The 23,857-nt window shown below is 39.7% G+C and overlaps 2 protein-coding genes across 3 annotated transcripts in view; both read left to right on the top strand.

Annotated features, from left to right (window-relative positions):
- The first annotated feature begins 1,902 nt into the window (after positions 1-1,902).
- serinc2 (serine incorporator 2) lies at positions 1,903-19,383 on the top strand. 2 transcript variants are annotated; one of them, XR_013803607.1, is made up of 11 exons: positions 1,903-2,063; positions 4,511-4,672; positions 8,946-9,133; positions 10,220-10,299; positions 10,922-11,059; positions 12,184-12,353; positions 13,057-13,147; positions 14,232-14,391; positions 16,811-17,023; positions 18,446-18,954; positions 18,992-19,383. XR_013803607.1 is itself a non-coding variant. In XM_079656148.1 (10 exons), the coding sequence occupies exons 1-10, from the start codon at positions 2,025-2,027 to the stop codon at positions 18,582-18,584; spliced, it is 1,380 nt and encodes a 459-aa protein (XP_079512274.1). In that variant the 5' UTR covers positions 1,903-2,024; the 3' UTR covers positions 18,585-19,383. The 2 variants fall into 2 exon arrangements, 1 of the variants encoding a protein (XP_079512274.1); XM_079656148.1 differs by having other exon boundaries at positions 18,446-19,383.
- A 4,035-nt stretch (positions 19,384-23,418) lies between these two features.
- The window catches only part of hivep3a (HIVEP zinc finger 3a), a 40,917-nt gene continuing 40,478 nt past the window's right edge, over positions 23,419-23,857 (top strand). The window contains exon 1 of the mRNA XM_079654193.1: positions 23,419-23,469. The gene's annotated coding sequence lies outside the window, so the exon portion shown is untranslated. The remainder of the gene's footprint in view (positions 23,470-23,857) is intronic.

Below are 23,857 nucleotides of genomic sequence, written 5' to 3' on the forward strand. Positions count from 1 at the left end.
TGGGTTCAATCAACAGGTTTTATTGCAATTAATCTATTATGTGATCAGCATCAAATGAATTAAACTGCTCATTCAGGTGCATTAATGTGTACACTATCATTCTGCTTTCGTATGAGGATATGACAAGGAAGAATAAGGTGTGCTGGAGCTTTATCTTTGCACATATTATTCACAGGTGAACACCTTCACTGTTATGTACCTCTGAAGGTCAGACTCAAACAGATGGAGATTTCACCTCCTGTGGTTTTAAACTCAATAACCTTCATCATCAGACCTCAATACTTACTGTTTGCTAACTTAATCAGTATGCTTTCCTATCTGCTCTTAGGACATTACTTTGAAATGGCCTGTGGGCTGTTGTTCTCCATTACTTCAATAAAACAATATAGAAATATGTTCTAATTCATGTGTGTGTGTGTGTGTGTGTGTGTGTGTGTGTGTGTGTGTGTGTGTGTGTGTGTGTGTGTGTGTGTGTGTGTGTGTGTGTCTGTTGTGTGTGACTCTGTTGTGTGTGTGTGTGTGTGTGTGTGTGTGTGTGTGTGTGTGTGTGTGTGTGTGTGTGTGTGTGTGTGTGTGTGTGTATGTGTGTGTGTGTGTGTGTGTGTGTTTCTGTTTGTCTCTGTGTGTGCGCGTGCCCCTGTGTGTGTGTGTCTCTGTGTGTCTCTTTGTGTGTGTCTCTGTGTGTGTGTCTCTATTGTGTATTGGCCAATACTATGAACACAGTCAAATGCAATATAAAATACGATAATACACAAGTTTATATAGAATATGAAAATAAACTATTACAAATGTGTGAACAAGAAAAATACATTTAGAAAAAAAGAAAATTATAATGGTCCTGATCCATTTATATGAAAACCGCTTTCACACCAAGTACTTTGCCGTACTTAGTGCCGGCACTTAGTACCCCCATGGAACTAAGTACAGATCGTGTTCACATCGGAATAAGTTCCCTGAGGGAAGATTACGCAAATGAGCCGCTGACGTCACTTCGTCTTCTTCTGCTTTGGGTTTACTGGCAGGCCGTGAACAACTTCACGGCGTATACTGCCACCCGAAGTCCCCGGCCGGAAGTCCCCGGAGTTGGGGAGACCCAGCAGCTTCTACTGAAGCCTTCCGGGTAAATTGCCAGAACGCCAACACCTCCTCATCACTCCACCGCTCCCATGTTTTCTTTTGTGTTGCCATAAATTAGTCTCTCTCCGTTGGTGCGTGGGGCTAATGCTAATAATGCTAATGCCAACAAATACAATGGCGGCTTCACAAAACTTTTCAAGAGTTTTACGGGGCGTGGTTTGCAATTCGCCCAGCCAATCAGAAATTGGTACTTTTTTCCCCCCAGGATAGTACCACCTCTCTAGCAGGCATTACAAATGGGGGTAAAAGTCCTCGGCACTAAGTACTCTTTTTGGTGTGAACGCAAAATAAGGGGTACTAACAGAACTAAACGGGAAAAGTACAGTGAAAAGTACTCCGGTGTGAACGCACCTATTGTGCTCTTTTTAACCAAATCAGCACTTTTGAAACAGGGCTGAAACAGAGGGGATTATGGGATGCTGCAATGATCTGTTTGGTATTTGGAACCAAACACTCAGAGACATGTTTGTATATATCTGAGACCTATACTATATTGATGAAAAACAGTATAATAGGGGACCTTTAACAACATTATATTGAGATATGAAGAATCAAATAAATATACAATAATTTTAATGTATTATTAGAACTTGTGTTAAATGTAACACAACTTCTAATATTGCACCAATTCGTGTTATGTATAGAATACTATAGATATATGCTGCCAAGATTTACTTCCAACATGCACACGATGTAATGTATAGCTTATGTGTAGGCTTCACGTGACTGCATGCTTTTATTTTGAAGAGGCTTAACGGATATCCGTCGGTTTCTTTAAAGAAGCAAGACATCACTAACTTGACTTTATACAGTTTCGGTTTCTTCCTGAACTTTTTCAACATTTCACGCTTTTCATCTGTATAACTATATTTGTGGATTAAATCAACATGGGGGCTTGTTTGGCAATAGGATCCCTCGCCAGTTGTGTAAGTAAACATTTAACTTTTGTGTTGTTGTTACACGATGTATGTAGGCTTTGTATTGTTACGGTTTCTTGACTATTTTAAGTACGCGTTGTTTGCAAAGGAAAACAGATAAAGATCTACAGAAAGTCATGTGACAAACGATATAAACAAGTCTTAAATATGTTACTACCCCAGTATCTGTAGACATATTATTTAACATTATAAGTACTATGAATACCTGTTTCTAGTTAAAAAAGGCGTATATTGTAAAACACGGAACCAAATAAGTTACGTTACATTATTTAGTAATGTAGTCGTTTCTCCGACCGTTGAAGCCGATTTTTTTGAATGGACGTAGTGGCCAAACGGTGGTACTACACGTCCCATGACGTCATTCTGGCTCAAGAATACTTTTCTCCATTGACTTACATTGGGCAAAGAGACGTCTGTAAATCGGCGTGTACTTTTTTTGGAGCTTAATTAACTTCCCAGCACGAACACTTGTAAAGGCCTTATTTAAATCATTATGGTCTTAAAGGTGTAAACATGCACTAAAAGCTGAATCCAGTGTTATTGTACATCTCCATTCATTTGAATGAGCCGAGAGCGGGAGGTCGGAGACGTGGTTTAAGGGAAACTCAACTGCGCATACTCTATCGGCCCACATCTGGCTACTTTTTTAATCTACAGTCGCTCTGTTTCTGGCTTCATACGCTGCTGAGCAACCCTCATGGGATATATGGTGAAAATAAGTAACCTAAACATCTAATTAAAGATGACAAACATGTGCCGATGTATAAAGTTAAACATTATACCCAACTTAAACTAACATTTACCAACTTAAAATTTGTTTTTATTCAAAATAACGTGAATTTAGTGTTGAATTGCCAGATTTGTGAATGGAGTTAGACGAGTGAACATGTGCGTCTTTGTTTATTTTATTTACGGTTACTAACTCATAGTGTCATTCTGCTTTTAATGTGTATTATGACTGAAGTCAATTAATAATATAGATACATTTACAGTTTTTGTTGGATTTGTAAGATGTTTCTTAAAAAGCCACAGCTTCCGTGTTTCAGTCTCTTAGGGCGTCACTGTTTTGTTTTTCTCTCCTTGTCGTTTCTATGATAACCATTCGTGCTATTTCTATTTAACCCTTTTCTTCGGTATTTATCCCTTTTGGACTTTGACACTTTTCATTATATACAACATAGATTCCCACTAGACTACATGTGAAATGTGTCAGGGGATTTGACCTCAAATACAATATTATCTGAAAGCTCAAACGGCTGCTTATCCAACTTCCAATCCTAAAATGCATGATTAAGATAAAAGAACATTGTAAACAAATACAAGGCTATTACCACGTCCCAAATAGAAAGGGGATTTAATTTGTTCTGGCTTTTTAGATACTGCTGTTACAACAACATATTGTGTATGTCTTGCTTTGAGACAGACACACACCTCCCCATTGAAACACATTAAGTACACACCTTTGACCCCACAGCCATTTCTCCATAGATGCTTTCATTTGTATGACATCAGTCTTTAAATATAGAGCCTCCTTTTTTCTATTTTCCACTAGATTAAGCTAATTTGCCCTATTTGACATGGTTACTGTATTATGTCTTTGAAATAGATGCTCTTGCTCATCAGTAAAATATCCCAGACTGAAGAAAGAATAAAAGCAGAAGTAGTACAATTTTTAAATATGTGTTTTTTCATGTTGTAAACAATAGTGGGATTATGTACACAAACTATCATTTAAAGGCTGTTACTCTAGTACTGTACAAGTACACATTTGAGGTACTTGTACTTTACTTGAGTCTTTCAATTTGTTGTTACTTTGTACTTCTACTCCACTTTAACACCTTTTAGTTGTTTTACAGATTTTGATTAATGATGTGAAATATAATCAAAACTTAAATCAGACAATATGTACACAAACTGGCATTAAAGGGTTACAAATCAAAAAGTATTTGGTAGTTGTAATCTGGACTGGAGTTAATTGAAAGTCAAAGTGTAAAATAATAATAATATTTAGTTTCATTACAGTTTTTGACACAGACATTTTGGAGCCTTTATGAGGGCAGTTTTGCTCTGGTGTTTATGACGTTTTCCTCTTACTGAGTTATTTGTAAGAACTGTTTGTTGCCCAGACGAGTCTTAAACATGGAAACTGGCTTTATCTGGTCACGGCTGCATGGTTTACTCCGGTGCTTTGCTGCGCTCGTGTTTAGTGACGGGTGGCTGATCTCCGCCTCAGTTTCTGAATCATGCAGGAGGCCTGATTCCTGCCTGCCTAAATCACCGTACTTCTTGTGCAGGAGAGGGAGAATTTACAGTATTTACATTGAAATAGAATGGAATAAAATATAAAAATATGTGCATTAAAAAAACCGATATTGTCCACATTGTGTTCATTATTGTTGTTATAATATGAATAACCGTGCCTCGTCTCCCTGCAGGCGTCGTGTCTGTGTGGCTCCGCCTCCTGCCTGCTGTCCTCCTGCTGCCCGTCAGCCTTTAACTCCACCATCACCCGGCTGGCCTTCTCCTTCCTGCTGGTGCTCGGCACGCTGGTGTCCATCATCATGATCCTGCCGGGCATGGAGGACCACCTGAAGCAGGTAACTCAGAGTCAATGCTCCACACTGTGCTGCTGCAGGACTAGTCAACTTTTAGTCAAAATGTTTTCTCTCTTGAAACCAATTCAATTAGGCAAATACAGGTATCTGAAATTGGAATCAGGGTGACAGTATCAAGTGTTGACATTGCGTATAGCAACATTTCACTCTCTTAACACTTTACTTGAGTGACGTGTGCAGACTCCCAGATTCCCAACTAATTCAAACAATGACAGGGATGCATTTTGACAGACAAGACGGACAATTGGGAGAAAATATCCTGCATTTTGAATGTCCGATAGTCCACCATTAACGCCTTAGTCCCGTCTCGTCTTGTCAACGAAAACTAAATATACATTTCGTCTATTTTTGGCTCGTCATCGTCTCGTCTTAGTCATGTAAAAAAGGTTGTTGACGAACATTTTCCTCATAGTTTTCTTTGACGAACGTAACACTGCTGCAGGAGGCACCTTTTAAAGGACTTCATGAGAATCAGGTTCATTGCAAAGCAGGGCTTCACATAGTATAAAAACACAGTCGGACAAATTCATCTTGTATTCTGTTTTATTTTATTCCATTTGACATGTATGTAGTTTTAATTTAACTTCTCATTGTTATATTACAATTTGTATTCTATTTTATTACATAGGAATTTTTTTTAATTCATTTCTTATGGTTTTTTATCCGTATTGGACATTTCTATAAATAATATTATTTAATTTAAATTAATGTTATCTTTATTGGGAATTTCACTTTAAAATAGTATGTTTTTATAATATTTGAATCCATTTTTTTCAACCTATTTTATAAAAATACTTTCTCATTTTTTATAAAGTTTAATCTAATTTATTTTATCCTAATAAACCTCTCAAAAGAACATTTTCCACCGGGATAAATAAAGTAGTCTGATTCAGATTTTAACTATTTAAATAAAATACATTTTCATTCAAATTATTTGTATTGCCTGATTTTCTCATATTATCAATATCAATATACATGTGGTGTCCATCTACTTTTATTAAAAGTACACAGACAGTTTTTCTTTTGTACAAGTATGTAGTTTGACATAAGAGAAAATATAGAACAATCATAAAGACTGTTTAAATAACATTTACATTACATGTCACTGGTTAGACGCTTTTATCCAAAGCGACTAACAAACTCAATACTGTGGGCAATCCCCACAGGAGCAATTTGGGGTGAAGTGTCTCAGGGACACATTGACATGCTGACTGCAGTGGGGTTTGAACCTGTGACCCCCTGTTCCCAACACCAAGGCTCTATCCACTGCGCCACACGATTTAGAAGAAATATAAAATGATAAAATAACAATATACCAAATCTTGGTGAGAAAAATATATATAGTATCCAGGGTTCTTACAGTCATTAAAAACCTGGAAAAGTCATGGAACTTCAAAATGCTAATTCAAGGCCCTGGAAAAGTTATGGAAAACCATATTTTCCCCAGAGTTTAGAAAAAGTCATGGAAATTTAATTAAAGTTGCATCAAATCTAATTTATATTTTAGCTAATCGCCGAAATAGTAATACTATAATGTAGGGATGCACCGAATATTCGGCCACCGAAAATTATCGGCCGAAAATGGTTAAAAAGGCCCTTTCGGCTTTCGGGCGAAAAAATATCACAGAATGTCAGAGAACAGGGTTACGTTGATCATACTCCGCATATTTGTCCGGGTGTTTTGATTTCAAGTGGTGGAGTAATCCCGAAGTGGTGAAAGTCTTTGCAGTTACACCCCCTCGAGAAATGTCAGCTGAACACGTTTTACAAATCACAATCCGCGCCTCTCTCTCTGATATTTTTAAATATCTCCAAGCGGCAGACATGTTGGCTGTGAGCCAGCCGCGAGCATGGTCGCGCGCCGTGCTTGTCGCCGCGTTTTGATTACGTCATCACAACAAGACGTTAGCTTACCAAACGTATAGGTGCATTTGTTGTTGTTGAAGGCCTGGCTGTTACAGTCTTTATTTACACTATTTTGTTGTAGGCCTACTGGCCTAGATGTTTATGTAGTTTTAAAGCACCTTGGCTTTGTTCTGAATGCACTTTGTTCTAGTTATCCTACAGAGAAAAGAAAATGCACTTGACTTGGAATGAATATACCGTATGCATTCAAAAGTGCTGAATAAATGTTTTATGGACCCATAATAGTGATTATTATTTAAGTCAAGTTTTGCCATAATCATGTCTTTTTCCATAATCAGGTAGCTGAACAACATTGGTAAAAAATGTATACATTATATATATATATTTCTATATATATATATTTCTATATATATATTTCTATATATTTCTATTAATCATTTTCGGCCTTTCGGCATTCGGTTTTCGGCCAACTGTTTCCTATTTTCGGTATCGGTTTCGGCCAAGAATTTCCCATTCGGTGCACCCCTACTATAATGATAATAAATACTGTATCGTATAGTAATGAAACGTAAAATGGCATTTAACTGTCGAGGTGTTTTGCTGGTGAGAGATTTGAGTTGCTTTAGCCTGTAGAAGCTAGTAAACCTATTTGATTTGTTTTAGATAGGCACAACATGTTTCATATGCAGACCTTATTTTCCTGTTCCATGTTAAAATAAACCATTTTCAGTGGTACGCTGAGAAAGAGTCATTTTACTGGTCATGGAAAATGAGGTAAAGGTCCTGGAGAAGTCATTGAAAATCATTGGTGAAAAAGTGCATGAACCCTGAGTATACCTGAAGTGTTAGAGCCAGTGGTGTAAAATAACTAAGTACATTTACTCGAGTGCTGTACTTGGCTTTAGTTTTGGTAGTATTGTGCAAAGTAAGGTGCAAAGGTTTACAGTCAGGAGTATAAAGAGGAACACAGATGTCACAGGATGTGCGTTAATGTAACACCAGAGTATCTTTTAATATCGTCTCAACCCTCACGTCATCTCCAATTAAAAAAGGGAAATAATGAGTCTCTTAAGGCTGTAACCCAGCAACAGAGACCCTGCAGAGCAGCTGGAGGCCGTCAGTCCTCCAATATCCATTATTACTGGATGCTGCTTCAGTCACTTTATAATTACACTGCCTACTATGTGTACTGATTTGACTTTATAGACGTCATGATGTTTTAATGGACTGCTCACCAGTGGAAGAACAATCTACTTAAGTTACTTTCAAATGCAGTTTTGTTAATTGTGTGCGTTTGTATGTTGAGTTTGTGTGTTTTAATCAGAGGTGTACTCCTACATTTACTCAAGTACAAGATCTGAGTATTTCTAGTTTAACTCAAGTACAAGATTGAAGTACTCAGATCTGGTACTTGAGCAAAAGTAGAAGTACCAGAGTGTAGGAATACTCTGTTACAGTAAAAGTCCTGCATTCAAAATGTTACTCAAGTGAAAGTAGAAAAGTATTCTCATCAAAATATAGTGAAAGTAGCCATTGTGCAGATTGGTCCATTTCAGAATAATAGATATGATATGTTTTATAATGATTGATCATGAAAGTGTTCTCAAAGCTGGTAAAGGTGCAGCTAGTTTGAATGACTTTGTATACTGCAGGGTAGCTGGTGGATTTACTCCAGGTGGAACTAAAGTCTGATTTAACACTTGATTATACTTCACATCATTCATCCACATCTGTAAAGTAACTAAAGGTATTACATACATGTAGTGGAGGAAAAGTACACCATTTACCTCTGAACTGTAGTGGAGTAAAAGTAGCAGAAAATGGAAATACTCAAGTAAAGTACCTCAAAATTGTACTTAAGTTCAGTACTTAAGTAAATGTACTTAGTTACTTCCCACCTCTGGTTTTATTGATAAACTTAACTTACTAAAAACAGGAAGTAACACATTGCAGAAACAACTGTTGAAAAGGAACCGCAGCCTTTGCTTTTTCACTCACTTTTTGTCCTCATCCACTTTATGATGTCATAACGATGTTTTGTCTTGTGTAACCATTAGCCAATCAGCAACCAAGGTAACCCCCCCCCCCCCCTTATCACCTGAATCTCCTCCTAGAGCACCATTGAGTTCGTTGTAACCAAATCTCTCTCAGAGGGGCGTGGGGAGGGGCTCCTTATTTTCACCTAAAGTAACAGACAGAGAATCAGCACTTTGGAAACAGGGCTGAAACAGAGGGGATTATGGGTAATGCTTCAATGATCTGTTTGGTGTTTGGAGCCAAACACTTCAGAGACATGTTTGTATATATCTGAGACCTATAATATATTGATGAAAACAGTATGATAGGGGATTTTTAAAGGAGAGTAAAGTAACGTGTGTTGTTCCCTCAGATTCCAGGTTTCTGTCTCGGAGGCTCCTCTATCCCGGGCATAGAGAACAAGGTGAACTGTGACATCATCGTGGGTTACAAGTCCGTGTACCGCATGTGCTTCGCCATGACCTGCTTCTTCTTCCTCTTCTCCATCATCATGCTCCGAGTGCGCAGCAGCAAGGACCCTCGAGGAGCCATCCAAAATGGGTCTGTGGATAAATAATATAAAACTAAGAACTGCCATCAAGGAGCGGACAATACGCTGTCAGCTCCATGTGAACGCACGCTGTTAACATCAGCTGTTCTCATGATGTCACTGTCAGCCGGATTATCGGCTCTGGTTGGTTGTTATAAGAAGTTATTACGTGGTTTAGTTGAATACTCGATTCTGATTGGTCAATTCAGAACACGTGACACGTTGTTAATCCAGAACAGACAGACCGCTGTCAAGGATTTATTGAACTGTATACAGTTTGACCGAAAAGCAAACTGCATGCATTGTCTGACAAGACAAGAGCGACATTAAACAGTGGAGAAGTAACGGGGCAGAAACCCTCCCTTTTACGCAGCGGTCCAGACATAGACATCAAACAGCGACACATATTCAGTGTGCAGTTCCTTTGGCATTAGGGCAGGGATATCTAGATACTTTCCAAGGTTTGACATAATGAATTGTGCTACTTTTAAAGCAAGCAGCGATGTTTTCAAATCTGTAATCAAAAAGCTCCTCAAAAACGCTATTGAAGCAGTTCCTGCCGTTGGTACGTAGTTCAAACGGTAACAACGGACTATCTTTCTTAGCGGATGCATGTCAATTTAAATCAATACATACAACTATTTTTTAAATCAATAAAATAATTTTCTAAATCCACAAAAGCATTTCAATTAATATTGGGAGTCACAACGTTACTTTGTTGAGAATGTGGCCGTTTGATAAGCGGGATAATGTGCAGCGACTTGGTCATTATGGGGATAAGAACACCTTCATGCCGATCTAGATCCCTCCGCTCCGCGTCGGGCTCCTGATCAGCCTATCGGTGTTCTTTTCCCCATATTGACCGCGTTATGCACATTATCCCTTACATATAACCTTTAAAATATGAGGATGATGAAGACATGGGGAAACAATAGTCACGATTCACTAGTCCAAAAGTCACACACGCACGCACACACGCACACACACACACACACACACACACACACACACACACACACACACACACACACACGTGACTCAGTCTATAATCAGAGAGTAGGAACACACCTGGAATAACTTCTCCTCTTGTCTCTCAGTTTCTGGTTCTTCAAGTTCCTGATCCTGGTGGGAATCACCGTGGGAGCGTTCTTCATCCCCGACGGCATCTTTAACACAGGTAGTGTATTTATTAACAACATGTATTTATTTTATTTCTGTTTTGTATTAAGTTAATTCTTCATAACATCATTTTTTAATTGGCTTAAGCTTTTATTGCAAAGGATTCTCAGGTACATTTTTAGTTTGAGTTTTTGAACCATGTTTACTCTAGATGTCTGTGATTATCCAAATAGACTTTTTGCTTACTTTTCTTTATCGAAAATCTGTGATTTAAAACGTTCCTTTAATTGTTAGGTTTACGTCTTTTTCTTTTGCTAAATGAAAATAAGTTTTTGTTATTAAAAAAAAAAAAAAGCTTGTGTTGATAAAGTTAAATACAAAGAACAGGTCATTTCCAGACAACAACTCCGGTTTAACATTTGCATACGTCGCGGGTCAACCTCCCATTGTAGCTCATTGATGTTGCTCCTAAATGACCGCCTCTAACCTCAATGTGATTCATGGAAATGGGGAAGATTGTTTCTTTTGTTAATTGGCTAAATCATCATGTTATGTTACAACTAGATCTGATAAATGATGACCTACACTCTCCTGCTCTATGGTGTATCACTGTAAATGATCTATCCTAGTCTAATTACCTGATGAATAAACCCTGTTAATCTCTTTCTGCCCCCCCTCAGTGTGGTATTACTTCGGCATGGTGGGCTCCTTCTTCTTCATCGTGGTGCAGCTCATCCTCCTCGTGGACTTTGCTCACTCCTGGAACCAGTCCTGGCTTCTGAAGGCCGAAGAAGGGAACTCCAAGTTCTGGTACGCAGGTATTTATCCAGAATGAACTCAAATAAACCTTTAAATTGCACGTTTACAAGTGAGTTTTCCCGATGGTGATCATTCCACTACGTGATGTTTAGCTGACGCTCCGAAACGACGTACAGACACTTATCATAGACGTGCTTATCAAAGCAATTTGAGATATCTTCCCACAAGACGCTTCAAACCACTGACCCTGTGATGGTATACGCCTCATTTCCCCGTTCAGCCAACGCCGCCCCAGGCAATCCCTGTAGGTCAACGTATTCATGTCAGTTTTCATAAATAAAAAATAGCTTTCTCACTCAATTTCTCACATGGCAGGGTTTCATATTATCATTTTTTATTTTTTTATTTTTTTATTTGTATTTTTATTTAAACAATTCAACAATAAATCACTCAAATCATGAACAATGCAATGTTTCTTTGCAAATATTACATTAATATTGGTCGAGTAATAATCAATCAATCAATCAATCAATCAATCAATCAATCAATCAATCAATCAACCAATCAATGTTTATTTATATAGCCCAATATCACAAATATTACATTTGTCTCAGTGGACTTCACAGTTTGTACAGAATATCAGTATGACAATACGACACCCTCTGTCCTTAGACCCTCTGTCCTTAGACCCTCTGTCCTTAGACCCTCTGTCCTTAGACCCTCACATCGTACAAGGAAAAACTTCCAGAGAAAACCCCACAGTTTAAAGGGGAACATGGGAGAAACCTCAGGGAGAGCAACAGAGGAGGGATCCCTCTCCCAGGACGGACAGACGTGCAATAGATGCCGTGTGTAAATCAAAGAGATAATACATTTTACAGCGTAGGTAGACCAAATGTTTGGAAATGCATGTGTGTATAATAAGAAGATGAATCCACGAGGATGTCAGCAATCCGGTGGGAGCCATCAGGGAAGTAGTGTGATGAGAGTGAGGCAGGACCGCAGAGACAGGTTCAGCCACCACTCGAAGTCCACGACTCAAATAGGACTCAGGATAGAGGATCCAGGACACAGGACCGCAGAGACAGGTTCAGCCACGACTCAGGATCCCGGCGTAGATAGTATTAGGATGAACCCGATATGAGTCAGCCCTCATGTGATTGTTTACTGATGTTTTCCGCAGCTCTGCTCACGTTCACCGCCATCTTCTACGCCCTGGCGTTCAGCGCCGTCGTGGTTTTCTACGTTTATTACACCAAACCCGACGACTGCACGGAGCACAAAGTCTTCATCAGCCTCAACTTCATCTTCTGCATCATCGTGTCCGTCGTGTCCATCTTGCCCAAAGTCCAGGTAATAAGAGACTAGACTTAATGCCTCCAATGATGGTATTTTGTTCCCTCCGTGTTTAATGCCATACCTCTATCACTGATTTCAAAGTGCTTTTAATCATTTACAAGGCGTTGCATAACCTGCCCCCTACATACACCACTGACTGCCTGTCACTTCATAACAAGGACACTTTTAGATCCTGTCTTTCTTGTAGAAGCACCAACAGTATTACACAAGAGATCTGGGGGGCTGCTTTCTGTCCCGTTGGATCTTAGAGCAGAAACTCGACGTATCTTTTTCATTTGTGGTCATTTTAGTGGTGTGTCATGCACACTTCTGTATCTTTGAATGAGCTCAATCACTATTTTCCCATCACTGGTTCATGAGTCAAATGAGAAAGGAAATAAAACTTAGAAAATGATCACCATTTACTTTTTTCTCACCTGCATCTCAGGAAGTAATTTAAACAATAGAGTGCCACAGTGACCCGGAAGTAAGTTAGCATTTTACCACTTCCGGTTCCCTCGACAAAAAACCATTGCAATTTCCCTAAAATTATAAAAGTAGGGTAGACATGTTGAAATCCTATGGAGAAATTGCATTGGTTTTTGTCGAAGGAACCGGAAGGAGTTTGCTTCCGGGTTTTAGGACGCGTCACTGTGGCTCTCTATGAACAGAGTTTTGTTTTAGTTGCACTCTGATGTATTCCCTCATGTCTCCACAGGACGCTCAGCCCAGCTCCGGCCTGCTGCAGGCCTCCTTCATCTCGCTCTACACCATGTACATCACCTGGTCGGCCATGAGCAACAACCCCAGTACGTCCCCACAGCCTGTTAGAGAGCGGGGCAGCGAGGAGCTATTTCTGTAGGAAACCTCAGAAGTTATAGAGCAAGAAAAAAAGACGATAGGATGTTTCCATATTTTGGTATATTGCAGAAAAGAATCTTTGCGGCAAATAAACGTTTATGATACTTACACGTTTTGTTCAGTAGGAAAATCTCCACTTATTAACACCACTTTAAGATTTCTGAAGTAAAAAGCTAGCGTTAGGCTATAAAGGAACTACAGCACGGTCACATGACCTCACGTCACCACCGCTAAGCTAAAGGTGGCTAATGTTAGGCTATAAAGGAACTACAGCACGGTCACATGACTTCACGTCACCACCGCTAAGCTAAAGGTGGCTAATGTTAGGCTATAAAGGAACTACAGCATGGTCACATGACTTCACGTCACCACCGCTAAGCTAAAGGTGGCTAATGTTGGGCTATAGAGGAACTACAGCACGGTCACATGACTTCACGTCACCACCGCTAAGCTAAAGGCGGCTAATGTTAGGCTATAAAGGAACTACAGCACGGTCACATGACCTCACGTCACCACCGCTAAGCTAAAGGTGGCTAATGTTGGGCTATAGAGGAACTACAGCACGGTCACATGACTTCACGTCACCACCGCTAAGCTAAAGGCGGCTAATGTTAGGCTATAAAGGAACTACAGCACGGTCACATGACCTCACGTCACCACCGCTAAGCTAAAGGCGGCTAATGTTAGGCTATAAAGGAACTACAGCACGGTCACATGACTTCACGTCACCACCGCTAAGCTAAAGGCGGCTAATGTTGGGCGTGATGACACTTGTTGGAAACCATTGTTTTTAAATTCACCTTTTTATGACGTATTTTATGGTGTAGAATAAAAATCTCTTCACCTTGTGTGAACCACAGACCTTATTTCAGGCTAACAACCAAAAACACTAACAATTTCTACCAGACCAGGGGACAGGAAGTGATAAAATGCTGACTAATTTCAGGGTTTAAGAGTTATTCCGGCACCACTCACCCAGCCCCTGCAGCTTTGACAGTAGTTGTAATATTTGTCTTTGTGTTTCCGCTGCAGACCGTAACTGTAACCCCAGTCTGCTCAGCCTGGTGACGGACCCTCTGGCGACTCCAGCTCCAGGCCCGGCCCCCACCACGGCTCCCGGCTCCGTCCAATGGTGGGACGCCCAGGGCGTCGTGGGGCTTGTCATCTTCCTTTCATGTACTCTCTACGCCAGGTATGTTCCTCTAAATGCTGTGGTTTGCAGGCTCCACGTGGTCCCAATGCGCCTTTTTATAAGAAGACATTTTTACAATGCTCTTACGACACTGTTTGAAATCTCACTATTTGTTTTTTTTTCGTCCGTAAAACAACGATTGAAACATCAGTGAGGGTTGGAAAAAGCAGTGCTGGTTTTGTCAGTTCGTCGTGTTGCTTGAACATTAAATGAGAGTTATAAAGGAGACCGCTGCGAAAATATACGTTTATTCTGTTTTTTGTTTTTGTTTTAAGTATTAAAATAGTGTTTTTGGAGTTCTGCATGATTTAAAACCCAGATTTTGGAAACATTCCAACAGTAAAAGTACTAAAAACGTCTGCAGCTTTTCAGTGCTTGTTTTGTATGTGTTGTCTGGAGGCCACCTCTATCACGTAGTAATGGGAGAACAAAAAATATGCATTCAAACTCCATTCAACCAAACCTCCTCCAGTATAAATAAGAACCACGAGTCAACACTCTCACAATTAAAAGAAGTCATCATCATGCACAGTAAGAAAGACCACGTTGTTTACTTCACTTTAAAGATCACCTATTATGCAAAATCCTCTTCTTCATGTCTCTTCTACATCAACATGTGTCCCCTCTTCTTCATGTCTCTTCTACATCAACATGTGTCCCCTCTTCTCCATGTCTCTTCTACATCAACATGTGTCCCCTCTTCTCCATGTCTCTTCTACATCAACATGTGTCCCCTCTTCTTCATGTCTCTTCTACATCAACATGTGTCCCCTCTTCTTCATGTCTCTTCTACATCAACATGTGTCCCCTCTTCCTCATGTCTCTTCTACATCAACATGTGTCCTCTCTTCTTCATGTCTCTTCTACATCACCATGTGTCCCCTCTTCTTCATGTCTCTTCTACATCAACATGTGTCCCCTCTTCTTCATGTCTCTTCTACATCAACATGTGTCCCCTCCTCTTCATGTCTCTTCTACATCAACATGTGTCCCCTCTTCTTCATGTCTCTTCTACATCAACATGTGTCCCCTCTTCTTCATGTCTCTTCTACATCAACATGTGTCCCCTCTTCTTCATGTCTCTTCTACATCAACATGTGTCCCCTCTTCTTCATGTCTCTTCTACATCAACACGTGTCCCCTCTTCTTCATGTCTCTTCTACATCAACATGTGTCCCCTCTTCTTCATGTCTCCTCTACATCAACATGTGTCCCCTCTTCTTCATGTCTCCTCTACATCAACATGTGTCCCCTCTTCTCCATGTCTCTTCTACATCACCATGTGTCCCCTCTTCTTCATGTCTCTTCTACATCAACATGTGTCCCCTCTTCTTCATGTCTCCTCTACATCAACATGTGTCCCCTCTTCTTCATGTCTCCTCTACATCAACATGTGTCCCCTCTTCTTCATGTCTCTTCTACATCAACATGTGTCCCCTCTTCTTCATGTCTCTTCTACATCAACACGTGTCCCCTCTTCTTCATGTCTCTTCTACATCAACATGTGTCCCCTCTTCTTCATGTCTCTTCTACATCAACATGTGTCCCCTCTTCTTCATGTCTCCTCTACATCAACATGTGTCCCCTCTTCTTCATGTCTCTTCTACATCAACATGTGTCCCCTCTTCTCCATGTCTCTTCTACATCAACATGTATCCCCTCTTCTTCATGTCTCCTCCACATCAACATGTGTCCCCTCTTCTTCATGTCTCTTCTACATCAACATGTGTCCCCTCTTCTTCATGTCTCTTCTACATCAACATGTTTCCCCTCTTCTTCATGTCTCTTCTACATCAACATGTGTCCCCTCTTCTTCATGTCTCCTCCACATCAACATGTGTCCCCTCTTCTTCATGTGTCTTCTACATCAACATGTGTCCCCTCTTCTTCATGTCTCTTCCACATCAACATGTGTCCCCTCTTCTTCATGTCTCTTCTACATCAACATGTGTCCCCTCTGTGGAAAGAGATTCTGAAAGTTTCAGGAACAAAGATTCTCTCTCTTTTTGATCCATTTCTATAAAAACCTGTCTGAAATGAGCTGATCAGATTTTGGCCACTTTATGATGTCATAACGATTTGTTGGCTTGTGTAACCATTAGCCAATCACCAACCAAGGTAACCCCCCACCCCCCCCCCCCCTTATCACCTGAATCTCCTCCTAGAGCACCATTAACTTCTTTGTAACCAAATGTCTCTCAGAGGGGCGTGGGGAGGGGCTCCTTATTTTGATCCAAAGTAACAGACAGAGAATCAGCACTTTGGAAACAGGGCTGAAACAGAGGCGATTATGGGTAATGATCTGTTTGGTGTTTCAGCCAATCAGAGACATGTTTTGAATATATCTGAGACCTGTAATATATTGATGAAAAACTGTATAATATAGCAACCTTTGAATCAACATCCTTTGCTCTTTCAGTATCCGCTCCTCCAACAACACCGCAGTGAACAAGCTGATGCAGACGGAGGAGGTCCAGGGTCTGACGAGCGACAGTTATGAGACTGGGGAGGACGGGGTGCACCGCGGCGTGGACAACGAGGAGGAAGCGGTCACCTACAGCTACTCCTTCTTCCACTTGAGCCTCAGCCTCGCCTCGCTCTACATCATGATGACCCTCACCAACTGGTACATGTAAGTATCCTTTATTTATCCTTCTGCTTATAAAAAGATATCTGGTTATTTTACGGTTTTTGCCGCAATACATGTTTTATATCTCAATAAAAAGACAATGCATTAGTGTTTCCTGTGGATACAAACCATAGAGTGGTGCAGTGATGACGTATTTTTGCCGGTCGAAGCGAAAGTAAGCATCGCACCCTCCACAAAAATAATGTGATTTTTCCATTGGATTTTGGCCTTTTTAGAAAATAAAATATAATAATCTCCACATATTATCACCACTTTAAGATTTCTGAGTTAAGAAGCTAACATTAGGCTATAAAGGAACTACAGCACGGTCACATGACTTCCCGTCACCACCGCTAAGCTAAAGGCGGCTAATGTTGGGCTATAGAGGAACTACAGCACTGTCACATGACTTCCCGTCACCACCGCTAAGCTAAAGGCAGCTAATGTTGGGCTATAAAGGAACTACAGCACGGTCACATGACTTCCCGTCACCATCGCTAAGCTAAAGGAGGCTAATGTTGGGCTATAAAGGAACTACAGCACGGTCACATGACTTCACGTCACCACCGCTAAGCTAAAGGAGGCTAATGTTGGGCTATAGAGGAACTACAGCACTGTCACATGACTTCACGTCACCACCGCTAAGCTAAAGGCGGCTAATGTTGGGCTATAAAGGAACTACAGTATGTTCACATGACTTCCCGTCACCACCGCTAAGCTAAAGGCTTATCGTCTCATTTTTAAAGTCACCAGTGGGGTATTTGCTGACATATATCAGGCTAGCAACCCTTTACAAAAAATAAACATTGACTTCCAGACGAAGGGGACAGGAAGTGATAAAATGCTGACTCATTTAGGACTCATTCCTGCACCACTCTATTTGACTCCTGGTGAAAAAAAATACCCAACACATTTTCCTACGTCACAGAGGGAGCCTTGTGTCGGCAGGTTGTAACATTACGGGACAATTTTGTACTTGATTTTCCCGACATAGACATTTACATATGTTGGGAAAATAGTGAATTTCCTCTTCCAATATCAGAGTAGCACATGCTAACAAAGGTATACCAACTGTAGCTGGGTCCATGACAGGATGTGTGATTACCTAGAAGAGCATCAGGACTGTTTGAGGCATATGATAGCTATGTGATTAACATGATGATTCAGCCTCTATGGAGAGAGACATATGACAAGCATGATCATTTCTGACGTGGCGCTAATCTGAAGTAAACATTGAATACTGCTTTCTATTCCTCCATCTTGTGACTGTAACTCCCTCTCTTGGATATCAGCATGTGAAGGACACTGTTCAGGAACTAGTTGTACCTAATGTTCTGTATGTGATGACTGCTACATCTAACAAGCCACAATGCATGGATTAAATTCGATCCACTGCTGACTCCTCCTCCCTGATTGGTTCCCCAGGCCCGACGCGGCCTACGAGACGATGAAGAGCACCATGCCCTCGGTGTGGGTGAAGATCGGCTCCAGCTGGTTCGGCCTGGCCATCTTCCTCTGGACGCTCATCGCCCCGGTGATCCTGTCCGACCGAGACTTCAGCTGAAACCACGGTGACACGCAGCAGCTAGCACGTTAGCATGTGCAGGCTATATGCAACGCTTGAACAAACACAGCTTTCGCTTCCAAATGATTGTATTCACTTGCGTTAGGGCTGCACAATTTGGTGAAAAATAACAATTATTTTGGCTGGTATCACAATCAGGATATTGGATGGATTGATCTTTTTTTGTAATTTTTATAAAATGATGATTGGTGAAGAGGGTCTCTGCCAAGAATATATGATTTGTTAAGTTTGTAGATTACAATGTACTGGCCGGGATATCTCTGCAGCTGCACACACTTTATTTAATATTACATTTAAACACATTGTCAGCCTTTATCCAACATGTCGATTCATTGTGGAGCCCTAACTTGTACCTCCACAGTTAAAATGGGAGGTTATATGCTTAGTTTTTTTTTTACCAGAAGCCATTAATAGCAAATGAGCTGTCAGGTCACACTGTTACGATGATTACATCCGAGCACTACCTGCCTTTCTAATGGATCAAATTAACCTTTTAATGATCTCTTTTTAAAGAGTTTATCTCAAGTTATGGTTGTTTCTACTTTTTTACCATTCTCTTTAAATCCGTTTTATTTCATGCAAAGGGGTCGTCTAAGATTATTCAAGTTATGCCTTTTTTTTAATGACACAGCTTGTCCACATTTGAAATGTTAGTGTGTTATTATATTTTGCACACAAGCTTTTCAGAAGGAGCATTTTTAAAGTCTTTGGTGTAAAGTGACTTCTTCGATTAAAAATGTACGTTTCATTATAATCAATAAAGTTCTGTTTAATGTGATTGTAGGCCCATTTTCTGTCCTGCAGAGGGCGCTGTTGCACATCAAATTACTCTCTTTATCCTGGATCATTTTTAGAATAAGCGACTGCTTTCCTTTTTTATTTGTAGGCATGTGTTTGAGTAAAATATATTAACTTCAAACCACATATATCCCAAATTTCCCTCAAACGATATTGTTGTTTAAAAGATTTATTTGCAGGACATGTGTATTTATTATTTGATGTCTGAAACCACAACCTTTTTTTATTTACTAAAATCTGGATCTAGTTGACATTTAGTTATTAGTTCCAATACAATTAACAATGATGTTTTATCTTATAATCGAATGAAAACATAGAACCTGAATTATAAATAAGTATGAATTCATTTGCAGAAAACCATACAGAGGCATGTGTGTGTTTCTTTCCCCCAATATCACAACATCAGGACGAGGAGGAGCTGAACACACACTTAGTTATTCTTCACCATGTTCGCAGGCTTGTTTTGTGTAAAAACCTTCCACACACTCAGTTGCTGTATCTTTTTTGTTAAACATGGGATACCCTCAGGGGCGCTCCTTGCGAACAGGCAAGGCAGGCAACTGCTTGGGGCCCCCGGACCAGAAGGGGGCCCCCCAAAGAAGGTAGATTTTAAGATGGTCCACAGCAACGACAACATGAAACACCCTTTAATTTACCGCAACGACATGTCGCGAAACCCCCTCGAGGCGGCCCCATGCATAGCGCGCCGTAAAATGCTGCTTCTCATCTTAAGTTGTGTTGCCTTGCTCCGCTCCAGACTGACGGCTGTGCGTGGTGATGAAAAGCTGGTCCGAGGGGCCCCCGACGAATGTTTGCCTAGGGCCCCCACTGACTCTAGGATCGCCACTGGATACCCTCTATATAACTTCCCCCTGCCTGTTTCTCATTATATCACAAATAACGGCTCTGACCAATCGGTAGAAACTTACTAGTTTAACAAAAAGGTATTCATTTTTTTTATTTCAGTTTCAACCACTTTTCAATCAATGTCAATCGATTAATCAGTAAAAATCTTTGTTTATATAAAAGTTTGATACACAGAAGGTTTCACAAAATGCCTCCCAGACCTCAAATAAAAACATTTAATTAAAAACATTTATAAAGGTTGAATAACCTGTAAAAAAACGAGACTCCGCCGGTTTAAAATTAGTTTATTTTAAAGCCTGGTGACGGACCCTCTGGCTTCTTACATCCTGAGGCCTTTTGTTAATAGTAATTTATTTATTTCTTAATTTAAGTTATTGCCTATAGTAACAGTATTTGAAGAGATACCCAGCATGCAGTGGGAACCAGTTACACAAATCTGGATGTTAAGCAATACCGCAATTTTCTGAGTAAATATGTGTTTTTGGAGCAAATCCCGGGACGCCACGTCGAGCGTAGTGTTTGAATCTAACTAGGATCACTCTTTATTGTAGTCCCAAAACATTTTATTTTTGGAATGGTGAAAGTCAGGTATTCTGGGAACAAATCAGATAACAGGATGAACCAAAACACCAGGAACCAATCAGAGTTAGTGTTTCCTTTAAGCTGATTGTTGACACACAGAACACTCAACAAGCTAATTCTGCAAAGTGACTGCTAATATCTGTAACCCATCCATCAATCTGCCTCCCCTTTCATATAGTGTCAGGGACCCCCTTCTCTCTGCTCACAGTGATGCAGACCCCCTGCTGTGATGACCCACTTTGTTGTGGTGACAGAGGAAGTCCCCGGCCGGCTGTGAGCGGCTGACCTTCCGCTCTTATATAACAAACGACGCGCTGATCATTGCATAAGACCGTTAGTTATGAGATCTCATTGGCCCTGGGGGATCTTCATCATGATTTCCCAACAGCTCCAACCCCCCCTCCTCCTCCTCCTCCTCCTCCTCCTCCTCAGAGGCTTTAAGGCACCTGGCAACAGGTAGAAAACAGTCTGAGTGCAGCACCGACACCTGAAGGCTCTCTGTGTTCCTTCAGAGGCTCCATGAGGATCAACTCACCTCATATCACAGGTTGATGCAGAAAAAGGTAAGATTTTTTAAGTGTATTTATACTTTATTGCAGGTATCTAAGTTACAAGTGATCCGTTTGACACTTAGATAATTCCTCCTGACACATTTAACAACATTTATATAACATGATTATTATTTATTATTCATAAACTGCACTGATTACTGTATTACACTGTTTATTTAAAACAGTAAGGTTGTGTATCTTGTACTTTTCGGCGAACGTTTTACCATAGATATCATTTTCAACAATCATATGTTCATTTTAATGATATATATTAAATCATCTTAAATATAACTTTTGTATGTATGTTTACATATATATATTCATGTCAATATAATTATATTTAAGGTTTTCTGTTAAATTAAATTCATGAAGTAATTCAATCATTACAATGGGATGGACAGTGGTGTGTACTACCAGTTTCATTAATACCAATGTGTGTTATAGGTGTTATTATATATTAGAGTTAAATCAATCAATCAAATGTGTTTATAAAGCACATTTAAAAACAACCCACATTAACCAAAGTGCTGTACAGAACAGAGCAGTTAGCCAACACAACCTTAAATACAATAAGTAACACCGGCGTAAACATTAATACACACGGCTCATATGCACACAAACAAATACATAGGCATAGGCAGTATCAGCCAGATAAGGAGTCGAACGCTGGGAGATAAAAGTATGATTTTAGAATACGGGATCCACAACATTGGAGGCGCCCTGCCCATTTAGGCTTTATAGGTAATGTTTTACATATTCAAATCAATAAAATAAATGATATAATTGAATAGCTATTGAATAATTAATGAGTTAATTATTCGGATGAGAGCACATTAATAATGAGGTCATGTTTAGCTGGTATTTTGTGATTCAAGTTCCACTTGGGCTGCATCCTTTTTATATTTTTACAATGTGGTTTAAGAGACAATGAGAAAGCCAAATTACGTGCATGAAGAACATCATCATATTTTAAATAAATATTATATGTAATGGCAACTTAAATAATTTGTTAGAGTTATGTATTTGAAGGTTTTATGTCCATAAGAACCGGAAATGAGTTGATTTTATCTTTAAAAGTTCAAATGTACAAGTATTGATGACTTTTTATTAACATTCCTGCCTTTTATACTTGGTTTATTCATGACACTAAAATAGCATAACCAATTAAACATAATTTGTAAGTGATAAATATAAATAACAATACAAATGTGAGGTTTATTTCCCATTGTGTATGCATGTTTTCCCATGTAGCTGTGAATTAGGTAGTTTTTGTATCGACCCCAAACGCCTCCTTGCTGTATTTTCACAGTAGAAAGCTGCATAGCTACGTTCATTGTCTGTCGTTGAAAAAAGTTTTACCCGGAAATGCTGTTTGTAAATATGCAGCATCTACGTTAAAGAGGATTCCTTTCTTACGTTATTCCCGGTTAAAAAGTGAGCTGATATAAAACACAAAACAAACAATTATAGAGTCAGATATTAGCAGCTAAACGTGTTACTACACATTAGCATATTTACGGTAATCCTAGGTGAGTAAGGTGTTAATGCTAAAAGCGTCAAGCTGGCTAAAATGTCATATATAACTTCCGGTTTTCAAAATAAGGCTACACGTTAGCTTTAATAATAAGAACACGACGCTTTGAAGGAAAACCGAAAACTGCTCAATAATAATGACTTTAACACATTATTATGTATGTATTTATTAATTACAAGTGAAGACTGACTGGACTAGCATCAGTGTTGGAAGAAATACTCAGAATCTTCACTAAAGTACAAGGATTACTTATATTTTACTTTTGAATTCAGTTTTATTTTATATTTTGAGATGTTTATATTTTATGTGGGTTTATTTTCTACTCTTTTCTTCAAATAATGTGAAATGCCTTTGTTTTAACATGCTCCTATAACGCAAAAAGTCCCAATTTGGGATCAATAAAGTTGATCTGATCTACGCCCCGCTTTTATGTTGAAGGCTTCACACTTCCGGTGTAGTGTTGCTGAATGACGCTGACTTGACGCAGCTTGTAAACGCTGTCCGCTGCAGCGCAGAGAAGTTGATCCTGCAGGTAATGTAAGCTCATTAATGTATCACTGAGGGCTTAATGGAAATGTTAACATGTATTGTAAGGATTTATTTTATTGTAAATGTCCACATGGTGTGACATGGTGGGGTATTATTGATTAGAGTGTTTTTCCTGTCGCTATTTGGTGAGGTAAAGGGGAAAATGGACAGCCTAACCAGAGCTAAACGTGGATCTGGTGTGTGTTCTTTTTGTTATTACAATGCTAAAAGGGTGTTATGATACCTGAAGTGATCCTGGGTTTATTCATCCCCAAAACTGGCTTCATTCATTGTCTGTGAGAGGGAGGAGGTGGCGAGATGCGGCAAGTCAGCCACAATTGCACCTAACGTAACCGGAAGTACGTTGATTTTCAAAATAACAATAATAAAGC

Source organism: Notothenia rossii (genome assembly GCF_949606895.1).
Source record: "Notothenia rossii genome assembly, chromosome: 10".
Classification (NCBI taxonomy): domain Eukaryota; kingdom Metazoa; phylum Chordata; class Actinopteri; order Perciformes; family Nototheniidae; genus Notothenia; species Notothenia rossii.

Coding starts and splice junctions, on each gene's coding strand:
- serinc2 (XM_079656148.1), top strand. CDS start 2,025: ATGGGGGCTTGTTTGGCAATAGGATCCCTCGCCAGTTGT. Junction 9,134..10,219: donor CGAGGAGCCATCCAAAATGG/GTCTGTGGATAA, acceptor CTTGTCTCTCAG/TTTCTGGTTCTTCAAGTTCC. Junction 17,024..18,445: donor ACCCTCACCAACTGGTACAT/GTAAGTATCCTT, acceptor TTGGTTCCCCAG/GCCCGACGCGGCCTACGAGA.